The 17,298-nt window shown below is 43.7% G+C and overlaps 1 protein-coding gene and 1 long non-coding RNA gene across 8 annotated transcripts in view; one reads left to right on the plus strand and one right to left on the minus strand.

Moving 5' to 3' along the window:
• Positions 1 to 17,298, plus strand: part of LOC138743093 (la-related protein 1-like) — a 180,963-nt gene that overhangs the window by 16,002 nt on the left and 147,663 nt on the right. For 2 of the 7 annotated variants that reach the window (XM_069897911.1, XM_069897914.1), the window contains exons 1-3: positions 13,264 to 13,361; positions 14,161 to 14,237; positions 14,631 to 14,704. The exons of 3 other annotated variants lie outside the window; for them this stretch is intronic. In XM_069897911.1, coding sequence (XP_069754012.1) covers positions 14,656 to 14,704 — 49 coding nt within the window. In that variant the 5' untranslated portion in view covers positions 13,264 to 13,361; positions 14,161 to 14,237; positions 14,631 to 14,655. Of the gene's footprint in view, positions 1 to 13,263; positions 13,362 to 14,160; positions 14,238 to 14,630; positions 14,705 to 17,298 lie in introns of those variants that run through there. 2 more of the 7 variants (XM_069897913.1, XM_069897915.1) reach the window with 1 other exon arrangement.
• Positions 12,601 to 13,133, minus strand: LOC138743099 (uncharacterized). Its single transcript, XR_011344653.1, has 2 exons — positions 12,973 to 13,133; positions 12,601 to 12,722 (listed from the first exon to the last, which is right to left on the minus strand). It is a non-coding gene; the product is annotated as an uncharacterized lncRNA (long non-coding RNA).

Here is a 17,298-nt window from a genome sequence, read left to right on the forward strand (position 1 = left end):
AAACTAAGAATTAAGAATTTCCTTAATGAATAACCTTCCATTTTACTCATCTCCATAACATCCCAACTCCTATATACAATACTATGATTCATGAAGGCCATTATGCCAAAAGCTCTTTACAGATACATAATTTTCTGAAAGTGGCCTCACAGGTAGTCAGGGTTGTAAAGAGAGCTTTTGGCATTATGGCCTTCATGAATCAAATCATTTACTGTGTATGTCCTTTCTTGGTTTGTCCTTCCAAAATGCAACACCTCACACTTGTCTGCATTAAATTCCATCTGCCATTTTTCCAGCTGGTCCAGATCCCTCTGTAAGCTTTGAAAACCTTCTTCCCTGTCCACAACGCCTCCAATCTTAATGTCATCTGCAAACTTGCTGATCCAATTTACCACATTATCGTCCAGATCATTGATACAGATGACAAATAACAATAGTCCCAGCACCGACCGATCTCTGCAGCACACCACTAGGACCATCCACTAGCTTCTTCTGTCCAAGCATTGTCAAATCTAATTTACTACTTCACTGTGAATACCTAGCATCTAAGCCTTCCTGACTAATCTCAAAAGGTTAAGGCCTTGGAGACAACATATACAGCCTTTCCTTCGTCAACATTACTGGTAATCTCAAGCACCTCATTTGCTCCATGTTTCCTATACCTGCTATACCTTTCTCTCTTCTTCTGAACCAGATATTCAATGTCCCTTGAAATCCAAGGTTCCTTATGCCTGATAACTTTGTCTTTAATCCTGACAGGAACATACAATTGTACTCTGTAGTTCCCCCTTATCCAAAGTTCCATTAACCAAAATGATCCATTAACTGAACTTTTTGAGAAGCCGACATGAAGTCACAAGTTGAAAAAATGTATCACCAAACTTGCCCATGTGGGGCTCTGTTGGTGTCATTTTGATAATAACAGAGCTCTCGTGTACTGTTGCAAATGGCAAAAAGCTCTACAGATAGCACTATGAATGCCAATGAAAAGAAAGGGAGGAAGTATATGGTTGTCTATAGAACAAAGTCAAGCTGTCGGCGAAACTCTTATAGAGGAGTATGGTGTTGGAATGACCACAATCTATGACCTGAAGAAATAGAAGGATAAACTGTTAAAGTTCAATTCTGAAAGTGACGAACAGAAGTTAATGAAAGATAGAAAACCATTGCATAAAGGTAAAAGTGAAGATCACAATCGTGTATTGATGGATCCGACAACCTTTGTTGTTTAACCGTTGACACAAGAATTCTGCTGATGCTACTGAGCTGCTTAAAGCCGTTGTTCCAGTAACTAAAAAAAACCCCAATAACCAAAAACTGTCTGGTTCCAAGCTTTTCGGACTTCCACTTACCTCGGATGTGCTTGCTGGAAAACAACTTAATTCCAATCCAAGCATTCTAGATCCTTTCTCATTTCCACAAAATGAACCTTTCTCCAATTTAGAATCTCAACCCAAGGCCCAACGCAACCTGTCCTTTTCCATATTTCACTTGAAGCTCATGATGTTATGATCACTGGACCCAAAATGTTTCCCTACACATATTTCTGTCACCATGGCTGCCTCCTTCCCTAATAGGAGATTCAGTATTACACTCTCCCTAATCGGTACCTCATTGTATTGATTTAGAAAACTTACTGAACATATTTGGCAAACTATCCAGCACTTCTACAGTATGGGAGTCCCAGTCAATGTGTGGAAAATTAAGATCTCCTACCATCGCAACCTTATGTTCCTGCAGCTGTCTGCTATCACTATAGATTTGCTCCGCCAATTCTCATTGACTATTGGACTGTCTATAATACAACTGTGGTCATACCTTTCCCATTGCTCAGCTCCACCCATGTAGCTTCAGTAGATGAGCCCTCTGGTCTGCCAGTCGTGCACCTCCTGCAACCAAGTTTTACGAATGGCCATAATGTCATCATAATTCCGCATGCCAATCCACGCTCAAAGCTCATCTGACTTTCCTATAATACTCCTTGCATTGAAATGATGCACCTGAGAACATTTCTTCCACCCATTGTTAAATGCATTTTTCATATTATCTTTTTGAGGAATTAACTCTTCTATCTGCTCTGGCACTCTGGTTCCCATCCCCCTGCAAATCTAGTTTAAACCCACTGTAGCAGCACTAGCAAACCTTTCTACAGTGTTATTAGATTCCTTCCAGTTCAGATGAAAATTGTCCTGTCAGAATAGGAGCCACCTTACCTGGAAAAAAGCCCAATGATCCAGAAACCTGAAACCTCCCCTCCTGTACTGTCTTTTTTCTTCTTTGGCTTGGCTTCGCGGACGAAGATTTATGGAGGGGGTAAAAGTCCACGTCAGCTGCAGGCTCGTTTGTGGCTGACAAGTCCGATGCGGGACAGGCAGACACGGTTGCAGCGGCTGCAGGGGAAAATTGGTGGGTTGGGTGTTGGGTTTTTCCTCCTTTGCCTTTTGTCAGTGAGGTGGGCTCTGCAGTCTTCTTCAAAGGAGGTTGCTGCCCGCCAAACTGTGAGGCGCCAAGATGCACGGTTTGAGGCGATATCAGCCCACTGGCGGTGGTCAATGTGGCAGGCACCAAGAGATTTCTTTAGGCAGTCCTTGTACCTTTTCTTTGGTGCACCTCTGTCACGGTGGCCAGTGGAGAGCTCGCCATATAACACGATCTTGGGAAGGCGATGGTCCTCCATTCTGGAGACGTGACCCACCCAGCGCAGCTGGATCTTCAGCAGCGTGGACTCGATGCTGTCGACCTCTGCAATCTCGAGTACTTCGACGTTAGGGATGAAAGCGCTCCAATGGATGTTGAGGATGGAGCGGAGACAACGCTGGTGGAAGCATTCTAGGAGCCGTAGGTCATACCCTGTTCGGCTCCGAAACTGTGTCTTTAGCCACATGTTAAACTGCGTTATTCTATTTCTAACCTCACGAGCACAGGACATGGTAGCAATCCTGAGATCCTGTCCTTCAACCTAGCACCTAACTCCCTAGCTCTCCTCACAGGACCTCATCACCCTTCCTACTCACGTCATTGGTTCTTTCATAGACCATAAACATCTGGCTGTTCACACATCCCTCCTGAGAATATTCTGAACTCCATCTGAGATAGCTCAGACCCTGGAGTCAGGGAGGCAAGATACCATTTAGGATACCCTATCATTCACAGAACCTCTCATCTGCCCCCCCCCCTTACTAAGGAATCCCCTATCATAACTTCTCACCTCTTCTCTCTTCCCCTCCCAGCCATGTGGCCACATTCTCACTACACGTGGCATCTGCCTTTCCTCCAACTACTCTATCATCTGCCTCAATGCTCTAGTTCTCAGCCCCTCCCAACCAAGTTTAAACCTTCATTAACCGCTCTTGAAAACCTGCCCTCTGAGATATTGGTCGCTGTCATGTTCAGGTTTAACCTATCCCCAATGTACATATCATACCTTCCTTCCCCAGAGGAGATACCAATGAAGTACTGTCCACTGGACCAACTCTTCACCCCTACTTTTGCTTGCCATGTCTTCTAATTCTTACCTTTACTGGTGTGTGACACTGGTAGTAATCCAGAAGTGACTATCCTTGAAGGTAGATCTTTTTAGCTTCCCTCCTAAATTTGCTCTTCAGGATTTCATCCTTTCTCATCTACGTCGTTGGTACCAATGTGAAGTACAACTTCTAGCTGCTCATCCTTCCTCAAGTATATTGTGGACTCCTTCCACAGCAAAAGGGATGATGAGAGGAGAACAACTTAAAAGGGCCCTGAAGCAATTTAAAATATTCAGACAGGTACATGTATAGGAAAGTTTCAGAGGGGATATGTGCCAAATGCAGGCAATTTTGTTAGCATGGAAGAGTTCCTTTGCTCGACATCTATGGTTCTGATTTCAAATTTATAATCATCTCTGATTTCCTTTGTGATTATAATAACAAATGATACAACAGCATCATGTGTATGGGTTAGTGTATATTTTATTATGAGTATACATCCATAAGATATAGGACCATAAATAGGCCATATGGCTCATTGAGTTTGCTCCACCATTCCATTATGAGCTGATTCATTCTCACACTTGGACCCACTCCCTTACCTTCTCCCTATAACCTCTGACACCCTGAATATTTAGATACCTAGCAATCTCTGCATTAAATACACCCAACGACTTGGCCTCCACAGCCACCCATGGTGGCAAATTCTAGAGGTTCACCATTTTCTGGGTCAAAAAATTCCTTCACATCAGTTTTAAATGGGTGCCTTTCAATCCTGACCTTGTGCCCTCTTGCCGTAGACTCCCCTGCCATGGGAAGCAACTTTGCCACTTCTACTCCGTCCAGGCCTTTCAACATTCAAAATGTTCTGAGGTCCCCTCTCATTCTTCTGAACAGTTCTGGAAATTCCCAAACTTTCTCACTCTTACTGTACTCAAATGTTGGCCAGTTTGGCCATGAATATATAAATGTGATGAGCAACAGCTTTTTAATTTTCTGAAATTGCTGGAAATGACAAGTGGTTTGTTCAATGTTTTCTTAGACCTGAGTGGTAGTTGGTGATGCTCGTGGAGAATTATCATCTGTGTGACCAATTAAAAAATGTGAACAGGCTCGCTGAAGCCTGGGAGCTGAAGGTGGATCATAAAGGCCATCTAGATGCATGTTTGCAACAGACTATTGGAGGTCTTTGATATTTCTAATCCATGCTATTGGCTCGTGCATTGAAAAGGTCTTTTGATTTTTGTGCATTCTTTAATAATCCCATGTAGAATTATCATCATAGACTAATGTCTCTTTCATCTGCATTCAGCAAATTGCCCGCCATTGTTATTGCACCCATTGCTGAACTAGTGTTTTCATACCATTCTTCAGCTCTAATCATGAGACAATTAAACTGAGAAAGGTTTAAAATGGATTGCATTTGAGTAAGGGAGCAAGCTGGTGGCGGATTTAGAGCTGCTCTTCTCATTCTGGTTGTGGAAAAAATTGCTCTTTCCAGTAGAACTGTGGGCTAACAGTTCTGTTAACAAGATCATAACCATGAGTTGAATTGGATACAAAATAAAAGGAGCAAACTCCTAATCCAACATCAGTAATTTTTGTGCAGGAATTGAAGCTATTAATTAAAGTCTTGTTAGACATGAAACATCAACTATTTTTCTCCCACTGATGCAGCTTGAGCCAGTAACTCCAGCTAATTATTTTTTGTTCTTTGTATGTCTAATATATGTGTGTACCCCTCTTAATAGAAAATGGGTCAATTTTGAAGAGCCTGTGTACTTTGGGTTTCCTCTTACTTCCTGATGTGACTAATTTCCATATTTTTATTTGTTTCAGATACATTTCTGTTTTATTACATAACAATAAATAGTACAGGTACATAATCCTTTATCCAGGCATCTAAAATACAGAAAGCACCAAAATCCTGCAAGTGGGGAGAGAGCCGGCAGCGCGAGTCGGGTGGGCGATGGGGAGAGACCGCAGCATAGTTCAGGTGGGCTTAAATCTGGCTTTCCGAAATCCGGAAAAATCTGAAATTCAGAACGCTGTCCCCCAAGGGTTTGGAATAAAGGATTGCGTACCTGTAATATTACACAAAATTGCCTTTAATCTGTCATAAGGCGGACAAAAATTTTCCATTAGCATTGCCCGATGGCCCTTATAGCTAGAAAAAGAGAGTCCCCCCAACCCCCACCCGCTCACTGAGTGTCTGTGGTTCCCTCCGGCACTCTGCAACCTCTGCACCACAAGGCTTCAGTTCAGTTTGAACCATCTGTGACCTGAGCCCAGATCCAAACCTCCGTCACGATGAGGAAGCCTTCAGCGCTCAAGGCCCTTCGGAAGCACTCTTTGCCCTTTGGATCCTCTTGAATCGGATTCTGATAATTGAATCTTATGAGCTAGTCTCCAGCAGCCCACAGCGTAGTGTGAGTCCTTTGACTTCAAGTCGGCAACAGCTCGGTGCCTGCGTGCGCCCTTCAGCTGCAGAGCTCTATGGTCACCATCCTTGGGGCCATCTCTTCTGCTTCTCAACGTGAGTGTTATCCCTGTAACTGGCACCTTACCCCAGTACATACCTCCCTGGAGTCTGCCGAATACAGGTGGTGCCATCGTGGGCCCAAAGCCTGTGATCACAGGATTTTAAAATAAAACATCATCGGCTCCTTTCACAAGCTGTTTAAAGTCCTGCCATTACATCAGCTCTGACACCACTACCATTTTTTTAATAAACAGATGAGGTTTTGTCTGCGTGATGGAATAACCTGCACTTGCCTGAATGACAGCAGCTCCAATAACACTCAAAGCTCAGCACCAGGACATATCCTGTTTGATTGGTATCCTATCCACTATCCTAAATATCCATGAACTCTATTAGCATGGTGCCACCATCACCTGGAAGTGTCCTTTGTCAGCCTGTGCTGTGGTATTTTCCCTGCAGGGTTGTCTCCTCTGCTTCTTTTTAATGGGGGGATGGTGTTCTACATTTCTGGTGCCCTAAACAGTTCGTGGCCATGCCAAGCACAATGCTGCCAACTTGAGGACAGACCTCCACGGTTGGAGGATTTTACTTACAAACACTGCCGATTCCTTTTTAACATGCTGTTTGAAGCTTGTATGGAGCCCCTCTGGCATTAGGGCCGGACAGTTGAACCTTTAAGAGCAGGACTGTGTCTCCACTGTCCTATGTCTACACCAGCGGCAATGCTGCATTTATAATATTAAGCACTAATTTACCGAGCTAATAATTTGGAGATCCTTTGTTCAAACCTGGCTGTTATGAAATTTAACCAAGGGAAAATTTGAAAACTGGTGTTGGTAATAGCAGAAACAATTTGGGTGCATGGTTAACAAGTTGGTGAATGACACCAAATCTGGTGGTATAGTGGACAGTAAAAAAAATTATCTGAGATTACAATGGGATGTATATAAACTGTGAAAGTGGGCCAAGAGACGTCAATTTGACTTGACATGAGATTTTGCACTTTGGTTGGTTAGGACAGGGCAGGACCTGTATGGTGAATGGTAAGTCCTTGGAGAGTGTTGGTGAGACCATACTTGGAGTAAGTATAGTGTACAGTTCTGGTCACTCAGATATCAAAAGATATTATTAAGCTGCAAGAGTACACAAGAATGTTGCTGGGGAGATTGAATTAAGAGCCTGGGACATGCATGCTAGTGTCAGAAGCTGAGGGGGACCTTGTGTTGGTTTGTAAAATTAATGAGGGGCATAGATAAAGTAATTAGTCTTTTTTATAGGGTAGGGGAGTCTAAAACTAGAAGGTAAGAGGAAAGATTTAAAAGGGACCTGAGGGGTACTTTTTTTGCACAGAGGGTGTTAAGTACATGGAACAACTACCTGGGAAGTGGTAGTGGCAGAGATAATTATAATGTTCATAGACATTTAGATGGGCGCATTGTTAGGAAAGGTTTAGAGGAATATTGAATGTTGGTATGTAAGACTAGCTTGCATAGATAACTTGGTTGGTATGGACAAGTTGGACAGAAGGCCCTGGTCCATACTGGAAAATTCTTTGATTGAGGTTTAAATCTGTGCTTCGGTGCATGAGCTCTGGTTCCCAGAAATACTTTCAACAGTTGTTGAGTCATACTTATTGGATTGGTCTGTTAGTACATGAGAGCAGTGTTTTCAAGCTCTAAGTTTCAGTCACTTATGCCGATACTTAACATTCCATATAACCATTTACAGCACAGAAACAGGCCAGTTTGGCCCTAATAGTCCGTGCTGAACATCTTCTCCCACCCAGTCCCACTGACCTGCATTCGGCCCATAACCCTCCACACCTATCCTGTCCATATATCTAGCCAACATTTCCTTGAACATTCATAAGCTAGAAAATCTAAAAAAGGTGCTTTTCCTAATGCATGTATTTTCTCTTCCAAAATTTGTTGGTACACAGAAGGATTAGTGGAAATGCAGTGCCTGGCTTTAGTTGCTTTGTTCAGGGTAAAAATACAGATTTTCTGGTTTTTTTTTAAAAATGCAAGAATCCTGAATTCTTTCATCTCCCTCTTTACTCTTCATTTCCTAGCTATCTGGGCAGTTGCATATCCTAAAGTTTAATTTATTCATAGTTTCCCTTAAGCTGCTGAAGGTATTAGTCTTGAAATTCTTTCCATAATCCTCTCCACATCCTACTTTCTTTTTTGATTCGAGGTTAGCCTTAACTGTTGCTATCTATGCACCTGAATCAGAATTTATTGTCAGGATCATGTCATAAAATTTGTTGTTTTGCATCAGCTTTACAGGTACAGATATTAAAGCTATAAATTACACTTTAAAAAAAATTGGTGCAAAAAGAAACCTGTCTAAATACCTTTTGATCCTTACATTTGTCTCCACTTCTACCATTTTCTCTGGGCAATTCATTCCATAGACCACCCACCCTCCGTGTTGAAAAGGTGTCCCTCATATCCCTTCTAGATCTTTCCTGTGTCACAGATCTAGTTTTAACTACTTTGAGATTAAAAAGACCATCACTATTTAGCTTAAAAAAAACCTCTCATGATTCTCTTAACTTCTAAGGTTTCTCCACCCCCACCCCCAAAGCCCAAGTCCTTGGGTGGTTCTTCCTCCTTCTTGTTTTTCCTTTGTTTTAAATACAGGTGCCTAATCTTTTATCCAGGATTCTGAAAACCAGCAACCTCCTAAAACCGGCACTTTTTTCAGTGGTTGGCAACAAACATGACCCAACGCGACCTGACTCTCACTCAACTCCCATATATCCCGTCATGTTGTGCGTCGCTAATTAGTGGACTCGTTATAAATACCCTACCCCCATCGAGCATGACCTTTGCTCAACTCAAGCTGTAATATCTCATCATCGTGCTACTTTATAAGTGCCTCCATATCACCGTATACTGATGCACTTTCAGTCGCACTGGTGGCTCAATGGCTGTTGTCACTACTCATATCCCCCACACAGCTGAAACCACTGTACCAGCGCCAGCACGGGGAACCGAGAAGGGGGCTGTTCCCTGGGACTGGTACAGCAGTACCGGGGGGGGGGAGAGAGAGAGACAATAGCATGACTCGAGCAGACATACACGGGCAGGTGGGGAGAGATGGCAGTGCGACTCACGTGCTGGGGCAGGGAGAAACGGCAGCATGACTCTCCCAGGTGAGCTTAAAGGAACTAAAATCAAAATGGTTCCAAAATCCGGAAGATTCCAAACAATAGGGTCCTGTCGATCCCGGATAAAAGGTTAGGCACCTGGATATGCATTAAAGTGCCTTGGAATTCTTCTTAGTCCTGCTTGCCAATTACTTTTCGTGGTTCCTTTACATTCCTGAGATGCTGGAGGGACTCAGTCAGGCAACATCCATGGATAGAAATGGTCAGTGAAAATTTCAGATTGGGACCCTTTATCAAGGCAAGGGTCAATATTCACTGACCATTTCTATCCTCAATGCTGCCTGACCAGCTGAATCCCTCCAGCTTTTCATTGTTTCCTTAAGATTCCAGCATCTGCAATTTTTGTTCTTTTCATCTAAGGTTCCTGAAACTTGCCATTTCTATCTTTCTATGTTTGTCCTGATTTTTTGGTTAATTGGCCACTGTAAATTGCCCTTTGTCTGTGGATACATGGGAGAAACGGTGTGAAATTGATGAGAGTATAATGGAATGGTGTAGCATTGATGTAAACATGGTTGCTTGGTGGTTGTCATGGACCTGATGGACTCGAGGCCTGTTTCTGTGCTGTATCCCTCCATGTGACTGTTCCTTGGTGTGGGTTGCTGGATTGTGCTTGAATGTGGAGCCAGGTCCCACCTCCCTTTGCCAAAGATATGAATAGTAATTAACACAAAAATGCTGGAGCAACTCAGCAAGTCTCACAGCATTCTAATTGATGCCCTTGCTGAGAATGACTAACATCGTTCTTGTTCTCCTGGGCCATATACCATTGGTGTGGTTCATGATCACAATACATTCCCTGTGGTGCAAGGTTAATTGTCAACAAATGTACTTGTCCATAATATGAACATTTTACACAACATTTGGTTTTTCAATCAAGATCTCAGTTTCCTGAATAAAGTTCAAGGACTCAACCAAAGGAATTTTGTGTGGGAGCAGATTGAGCTGATATTGTATATAGAAGCTCCTCCAACATTTGTGTTTTCACCACAATCACAGCATCTGCAGACTTTAGTGTTTCATTCCTTTAGCTGGATATTGCCTAGAGTGTATGAAGGGACTGGACAATTATTATTTGGGGAGCAGGAGGCTGATGGGGATCTGAGGTATTAAAAATTGAAGCCATAGGTTAGGTGATGAGAAAATTTTCCCCATTACAGAGGTGTATAAAACTGGATGACATGTTTTTTTGAATATTTTAGTTTTGATTTTCCATCATTAAACAAGGAGAACACATCACTGACTTACAGAGCATATCAATATCTTCCAGTAATCTGCATACATATGATGTTTCTCCTCCTCCCCCAAGAGAGAGAAGGAAAAGTAGAGGTAACAAGAGATAAAGAAAAAAGAAAAGAAAGGAAAAAGGCTGGGTGTGGCATCAGCATTTCCAGTACATATCCATACAACCTGTGGAGCCACCCCCTTGTACAGCTTTTTTTAATCTATCTGTTAGTGAATCTCCACAAGTCTTTTTTTGGGGTGTGGCTACAGTCTGGCTCCTGTGTACTTCATTTCTGGCTGTCTTATTTTAAAAAAGGTGCTGTGTCAGTTTCTACAGTTATATGTATTTTTTTTCCATGCAAATACAGCAATGTACCTTGGTAATCCACTTGCTGATATGAAAAGGGGAATCAGATTTCCAGGTCACCACTAGCATTTTTTTCCCTATGGCCAAAGAGGTAAATATGAATTGAATCTGGAATTTGGTTAATTCATAGTTTATGTCCATAAGGTTTCCTAGTAGATACAATGTTGGGTCAGGCGGAAAAGTTACCTTCATTATTCTAGTTAGTATGTTGGCCAAATCCTGCCAAAATGAGGCTACCTTTACGCAGGACCAAGTTGCATGAATGAATGTTCCCTGCTCCACTCCACACCTGAAGCACGTTTCTGGAACCTCTGGTTTTGTCTTGTGGATATTTTTGTGGTGTGAGGTTGAGCTGGTGCAGGAAGTTGATAATGGTTGAAACACTGTCTTTACACCAGTTCGACAAACATATAACCATATAACCATTTACGGAGCGGAAACAGGCCATGTTGGCCTTTCAAGTCTGCACCGGTTCACTGATTTTGTGCGCCCTCTTCAGGCATTGGTGATTTTAAGTGATCTCTCATCAATTATGATGCCCAGGTCTGACTCCCATCTTTCTCGTGATCTGTGTAGCCCCTGCTTGGGGCTTTCACTTTGGAGTACCGATTACATTCTTGATATAAATTTGGGTGCGTTTCCCAGTCAAAGCAACCCTTCAACCTCACTAAATGTAGGTGGGGTCATTGTAGGGCCCCACCTATCCCTTAGGAATGATCTTATTTGGAAGAAACAGTGAAAGGTCCTATAAGACAAATCGTATTTGCCCTTTCCCTTGCCGATGCCAAATCTCCAAACTTTTATTGCCCATGTTCATGGGCATCAATTCATTTTTGAGTCACTGGTGCCTTGGTGCTATTTCCACTTTCTTTGCAATACATTCATTGATCTCGTGCCAGATTTTAATCAGATGTTTCCGTTTGGGGCTATCTGATTTTTTTTGCTATTAATTTGGTGTCCCGTTTGTATATGAAATCCTTTGCCGTCCTCCCCCATTGCATGCAATCCCATCTGCACCCAGGAATTTCCCCTTCCTCAAAGAAAGATGCAAGGAACCTCGACTGAGCTGCTAGATAATATTTCTTAAAATATTATCCCGCTCCCCAAGCTATAGTCCCATGTAAGTTTTTTGAAGGCTATTCTGGATACTTTCCCATTCCAAATGAATTTCCTTATATTACCATTAAAAAAAAATTGTCGTAATGGAATTGGTTAAGATTGGAAGAGGTAGTGGAGTCTAGGCATCACCTTCATCTTCCTTTCCATTAAGGTGATGGGCAGATACTTCCAACTCATTGTCACCTTCAGTCTTTCCAAGCATTGGTGGGGGGGTGTTGTTGAGTTTGTATAAATTTTCTAGGTTATTATGAATCTTGATTCCTAGGTATTATAGCTCCTGCCTGCCAACTGAAATAGCTGTTTCTTTGGTATTCTTCATGGTCAAATTTATTCAGTGACGTGATATTGCTTTTTCTGAGTTGGCTTTGTAGTTCAATATTGTACAATGGTTCTCCAATGTGGTCTGCAGCCCTTAGGAAAACATTTTCATGAACTTCTTGTCATCGTAGAGGTTTAGCAATGTCCATGGTTCTGAATATAACTGGCAGGGCATAATTACAAATCTCCCGGCCGGGTCTGTAGATCCATCACTCACCACCACCGGGACCATTGTGTACTAAAATGGCTACCTGCCCCCCCTAGCCTTAGAACCGGAGGTGGAGGAAAATACCTGTCCCACCCAGTACCTTTTAAGTTTATGATGTTCCCTTTTGGTCAATTGTGTTTCCTGTAGGAATATTATATCTGCTTTCAATTTTTTTTTAAGGTGAGCCAGGACCCACTTCCTTTTTATTGGGACTATTTAAGCCATTCACATTGATACTAATAAATTTGATAGTATTATTTATTTGTGTTTCTATATCTTTTCACCTTCACCGCGTCCTCATTTATTTGTCTTGTATGGACTCATCCTCACACCCTTCCATTGTTGTTCATGGTCTATCCATGCTAACATCCACGCCAACCACAAGAGAAAAAGAAGAAAAATAAATATGAAAAAAAAACAAAATTACCCCCTCCCCCCACCCATAGGGAAACCTAGGTAAAATAAAATAAATCTTAAAAGCCCCCAGCATGTCAAAGATAACAAGCAAAAATTCAAAATATTCCCATCCTCTGCTTTGGTGCCTCTCCTCTTTGTTCCTGTACCATCTCCCCTCCTATTTCGAGTCTCCTCGAGTACCATCTTCTCTCTCACCTGGTCTGCGCTCTTCTGCCTCGAGCTTCCATTATTTTCCCCATTTATATATTTTTAGTGTTTAAAAAAAAAACAAGGAAAAATATATAACTCTATTCCCTCTGATCATTGCAAAACTTTGTCAAAACCCCAGCTACTATGTCCAACAATATCTTCAATTGGTTTAGTTGATTTTGTGAGTCAATAATTGTCAGATTGTGATGATACCCCCCCACCCCTTTGTTGCATAGCTTCTCAGGCATTCTGTCCATTGTTTCTTCAGGGGGGTTGATTCACCCTGTGTTCTTACAGATTACTCTGGTAGCTCCTGGGTGCATAATGTAGTGTCCTGTGGTTTCTCGAAATGTTTCCTCTTCCCCTCCTGGTAGAATGATTTTTAAAGTGGCCGGGTACAGCATTGTTTTCTTGACCTGATTAAATTCTTTTCGTTTTTTTTAAGCAGCGCATGACTCAGTTTGGGAAAGAACATCAAGCTCTTACCTCCCCTTCCCTTGATCGTGTCATCACTACCCTTAGCACTGTTTCCCAGTCCTGGCTGCTAAGAAACTGGATCAGACCTGCCCTCTGTTGTTGATTTGGGGCAGGATGGGGGCCAAATGTCTGATGGGCCATCTCTCTGGTCAGGTTGGTGGGGGGGGAGGGGGGGTGGCCTCTGAATCACTCCCTTCCCAACACTTTGCGGATCCAGTGTTCAAAGAACTCCACAGAGTTCTTCCCTTCCTCCCTCTCTTTCAGGCCCAGTAGTCTAATATTATTGCACTGATTGTAATTTTCCAGATATTCCAACTTTTCTCTCATCTAGTTTTTTTTAATTGACGACCCACGTGTCGGCTGTGTTTTCCATTTTTTCTTGTCAGAGTACCAATTGAAGTTTGCAGGTTGAGCAGGCTCTCCAAGGCCTCTTTTTAGTCTGGTGTCCATTCATTGCTCCAGACCTCTGATCTGGGTCGCCAGCGACTGTACTGCTGCCAGAACACCTTGATCAGGCAAGCCCAACATCGCAGGCTTTGTCCTCGCGCCTTCTGCGCTAGGCCCCGCTAGTAATGTTGAGTGAGTTTTCACTCGATGTTTCTACTGCTTCTAGCCAGTCCCTTTCTTCTGTCACCTGCTTCTTGCTCTTCCTGCCCATCTTGCTTCAGTGTGGGTAAGTTTACTTCCTATTTATAGACGATATTTTCCTTGTTTTAGAGGCTTTTAGACGGGAGCTCTCTGCACATCCTTTCAGTCTCTTAGCATCGCGCGACTCCAGATGGCATAAGTTTAAGGTAAGAGCTAGGAGGTTTGGAGGTGGGGGAGATAGTGTCATAGATTGAGATTTACAGTATAGAAATGTATCTGGGTAAGTGCTTGATTTGGCAAATTTCACAAGGCTAAGGGCCAAGTGCTTACAATCGGGATTAGTATCAGTGGAAATGGATGCGCTGACCCTGTTTCTATGCCTATGTCTCAAGGGACCTGACAAAATGATATCACGTGAAATTTGAATGTTATGTTGAATCATGTAAGACGTAGCTCAGATACGAAGTAAAACATTCACCAAGACTTGTGTGAAAGTTGGAAGTGTTAATGTACAAGACCGGGAATAACCTTGACTGCTACAAAAATAACCCCACAGCTCCCAAGTAACGATCATGTGACACTGTCCTATCTGCCTGCAGTGCTTGGTGTGTAGACAGCTTTATTATGTCAAGTTTCACCAACCCTTCTGATGTTGATCTTATTAACATAACTGGTAAGTGAATTTGTAAGTCGTTTAGCGTTTAACATAAGAAATGCTTAATGTTTGATTTTAATGAGAAATGTTTGCTGTCAGTTTTGTTCTGTATTTAAACACTCAGTTATATTGCCTAAATGTCAAAGTTCCAAACAAATCCGAGGCAAAAACTAGTGGCTGAAAGATCCATAAAATGTATGTTTGGAGCTGTCAGATTCTTGAGTGGCACCGATTGATTGAGTAGCAGGACATTTAAAAATGCAACCAAGGTGGTAGGATTTTAATACTTTTGTGTTCAGAATCAATGTTTGCTTTCTGTGAATGGCCTGCATATTTAAAAGTAATCATCTTTTTATGCTTAAGTATTTAGCATGGATCCTGATTTATAGATCCTGGTCAACAGGCTTGTTTGGTTTGAGCAGCATGGCCTGATGATCAGCTTGTGTATGGGGAATGCTGGACTGTTCACACTAAGCTATGTAGCTGAAACTTATCCTGTATATTGTATGTGCAGGAATCTACACTCCCATAAGAGCAACGTTAATTGAAACTTGTGACCTTGAATCTTTACTTCATGACCTTGCATGCAAACGTTGACTATTTTCTCTAAAGTTACTTTGAATTTACTTGAATTGCTGGCTAAATACCTATTTAAATTAAGACCTCATGACCATATCTTCTAAACATACCATGAAACGATCCTGTTTCATCTTGCATTCAGCAGTTAGTCTTGCGTTGCAGTTTGACAATTACAAATTTCTTAAAGATTATTTTTGATCAGAAATAAGAAAATTTGGTAATAATTTCTCAGCCTTTTATTTTATTTATAATTCTCCAGATATTGAAGCCATTTCAGATCTGGCAATATCCAAGTTGGATGAATAAAAGTGGCAATGAGAAGTTTGGCTACATGTATTAGACTTGGTAATAATTGTTTACTGTAGCGGCAGCTACACTGCTACTGAAAGAACACACAACCAGACGGGTTGAGCTCAGTGAGCAGAAAACTGGTTTATTGCTGGCTGCCAGGCTGGACTTGTACTCCCAGCCTGGACCTGGCTGAAAACTGCGCTGGGGGCCGCTGACGTCACTCGGGTGTCACGTGGTCCCCCAGCACAGGTCTCTGAGCCCGGTGCTGAGAAGGGGAAACCCCCGACGGCGCCATTTTTGCCGGCTGCCACGCCGCGTGGATTACAAGCGGGGCCAATTTGCCTGCCTAGTGGCATGCCGCCACACAGACAACCCCCCACCCCCCCAGAACCAGGGCCAAAGTCTTTTTTAGCTGGGCGGCGTCGCTTCTTGGGCTGGGCTATAATCACTGGTTCGGTGGGGTCGAGGTGAGCTGGCTTCAGCCTGTCCACAGTAAACAGCTCCCACCTGCCGCCGATGTTCAGCGTGAATGTAGACTCTGAACACTGGACAACCCTGTTTGGCCCCTCGTAAGTTATTTGGCGGGTGGGCCCGCCAAATAAAAACTTACTCTGTGGAGTGCAGCTCACTGGGGTCGTAAAATAGCCGTGTGCCATGTCTGGGAGGTGGTAAGGGTGCAAAGGAGTCCAAGTGGGCCTGGAGGTGGGGAAGTAGCTCGTGCGACGACTGCTGGGGGGTTGTGAAGTGCGTTGATGAACCCACCAGGCAGTGCCAGCGGTCTGCCGTACGCCAGCTCAGCTGATGACACCTGCAGATCCTCCTTGGGCATGGAGCAGCACAGGAGCACCCAAGGCAGTTCATCCACCCAATCGGGACCGGTGAGTCGGGTCATAAGTGCCGACTTAAGGTGGCAGTGCAGACGCTTGACCAGCCCATTGGCCTGCAGGTGATAGGCCGTGGTGCAGGGTAACTCTATCCCCAACTAGTTGGCAAGCTGTGCCCAGAGCGCAGAGGTGAACTGGGTGCCCCGATTGCTGAAGAGGTGATTCGGAACGCCGAACTGGGCGACCCAACCACGCAACAGCGCTCGGGAGAAGGAGTCCGTGGAGGCGTCCGACATCGAGATTGCCTTGGGCCAAAGAGTGGTGTGGTCTACCACCGTAGACAGGTAACGGTTGCCCTGGGAAACTGGTAAGGGCCCGACTATGTCCATGTGAATGTGGCTGAACCATTCCCAGATGTGCTCGAACTCCTGCATGGGTGCCATGGTGTGCCTGTGCGCTTTGAACATCTTTCGATGGTTGCATGTTTTGGCCCAGCCCGCGATCCACCATACGGACCGTGGAGCTGATGGACAGGTGCGAAAGGTTGTGGATGTGATGGAAGACTTGCCTGCACCACTGCTGAGGAACCACTGGCTGCGGGGTGCCCATGGAGACATCACACAGGACTGTGCTTTCGCCGCTAGGAGTAGGAAGGTCTCGGAACCACAGGCCGTGATGGCAGTCCTGAAGGCTTGCGTCTCCTCATCAGACTTCTGGTCCCGGGCAAGCTGGTCGAAGTCAAGGCCGGGTGTCAGCGCGCAGATGGCCGATCATGAGAGTGCATCGGCGACCACGTTGCGACCCCGCCTTGTGCCGAATGTCGGTGGTAAACTCCGACACGGAGAAGTGATGCTGCTGGCGGGCCGACCAGGGATCCTTTGCCATCACAAGTGCCTGAGTGAGGGGTTTCTGGTCAAG

This window comes from Narcine bancroftii, chromosome 9 (genome assembly GCF_036971445.1).
Source record: "Narcine bancroftii isolate sNarBan1 chromosome 9, sNarBan1.hap1, whole genome shotgun sequence".
Lineage (NCBI taxonomy): Eukaryota > Metazoa > Chordata > Chondrichthyes > Torpediniformes > Narcinidae > Narcine > Narcine bancroftii.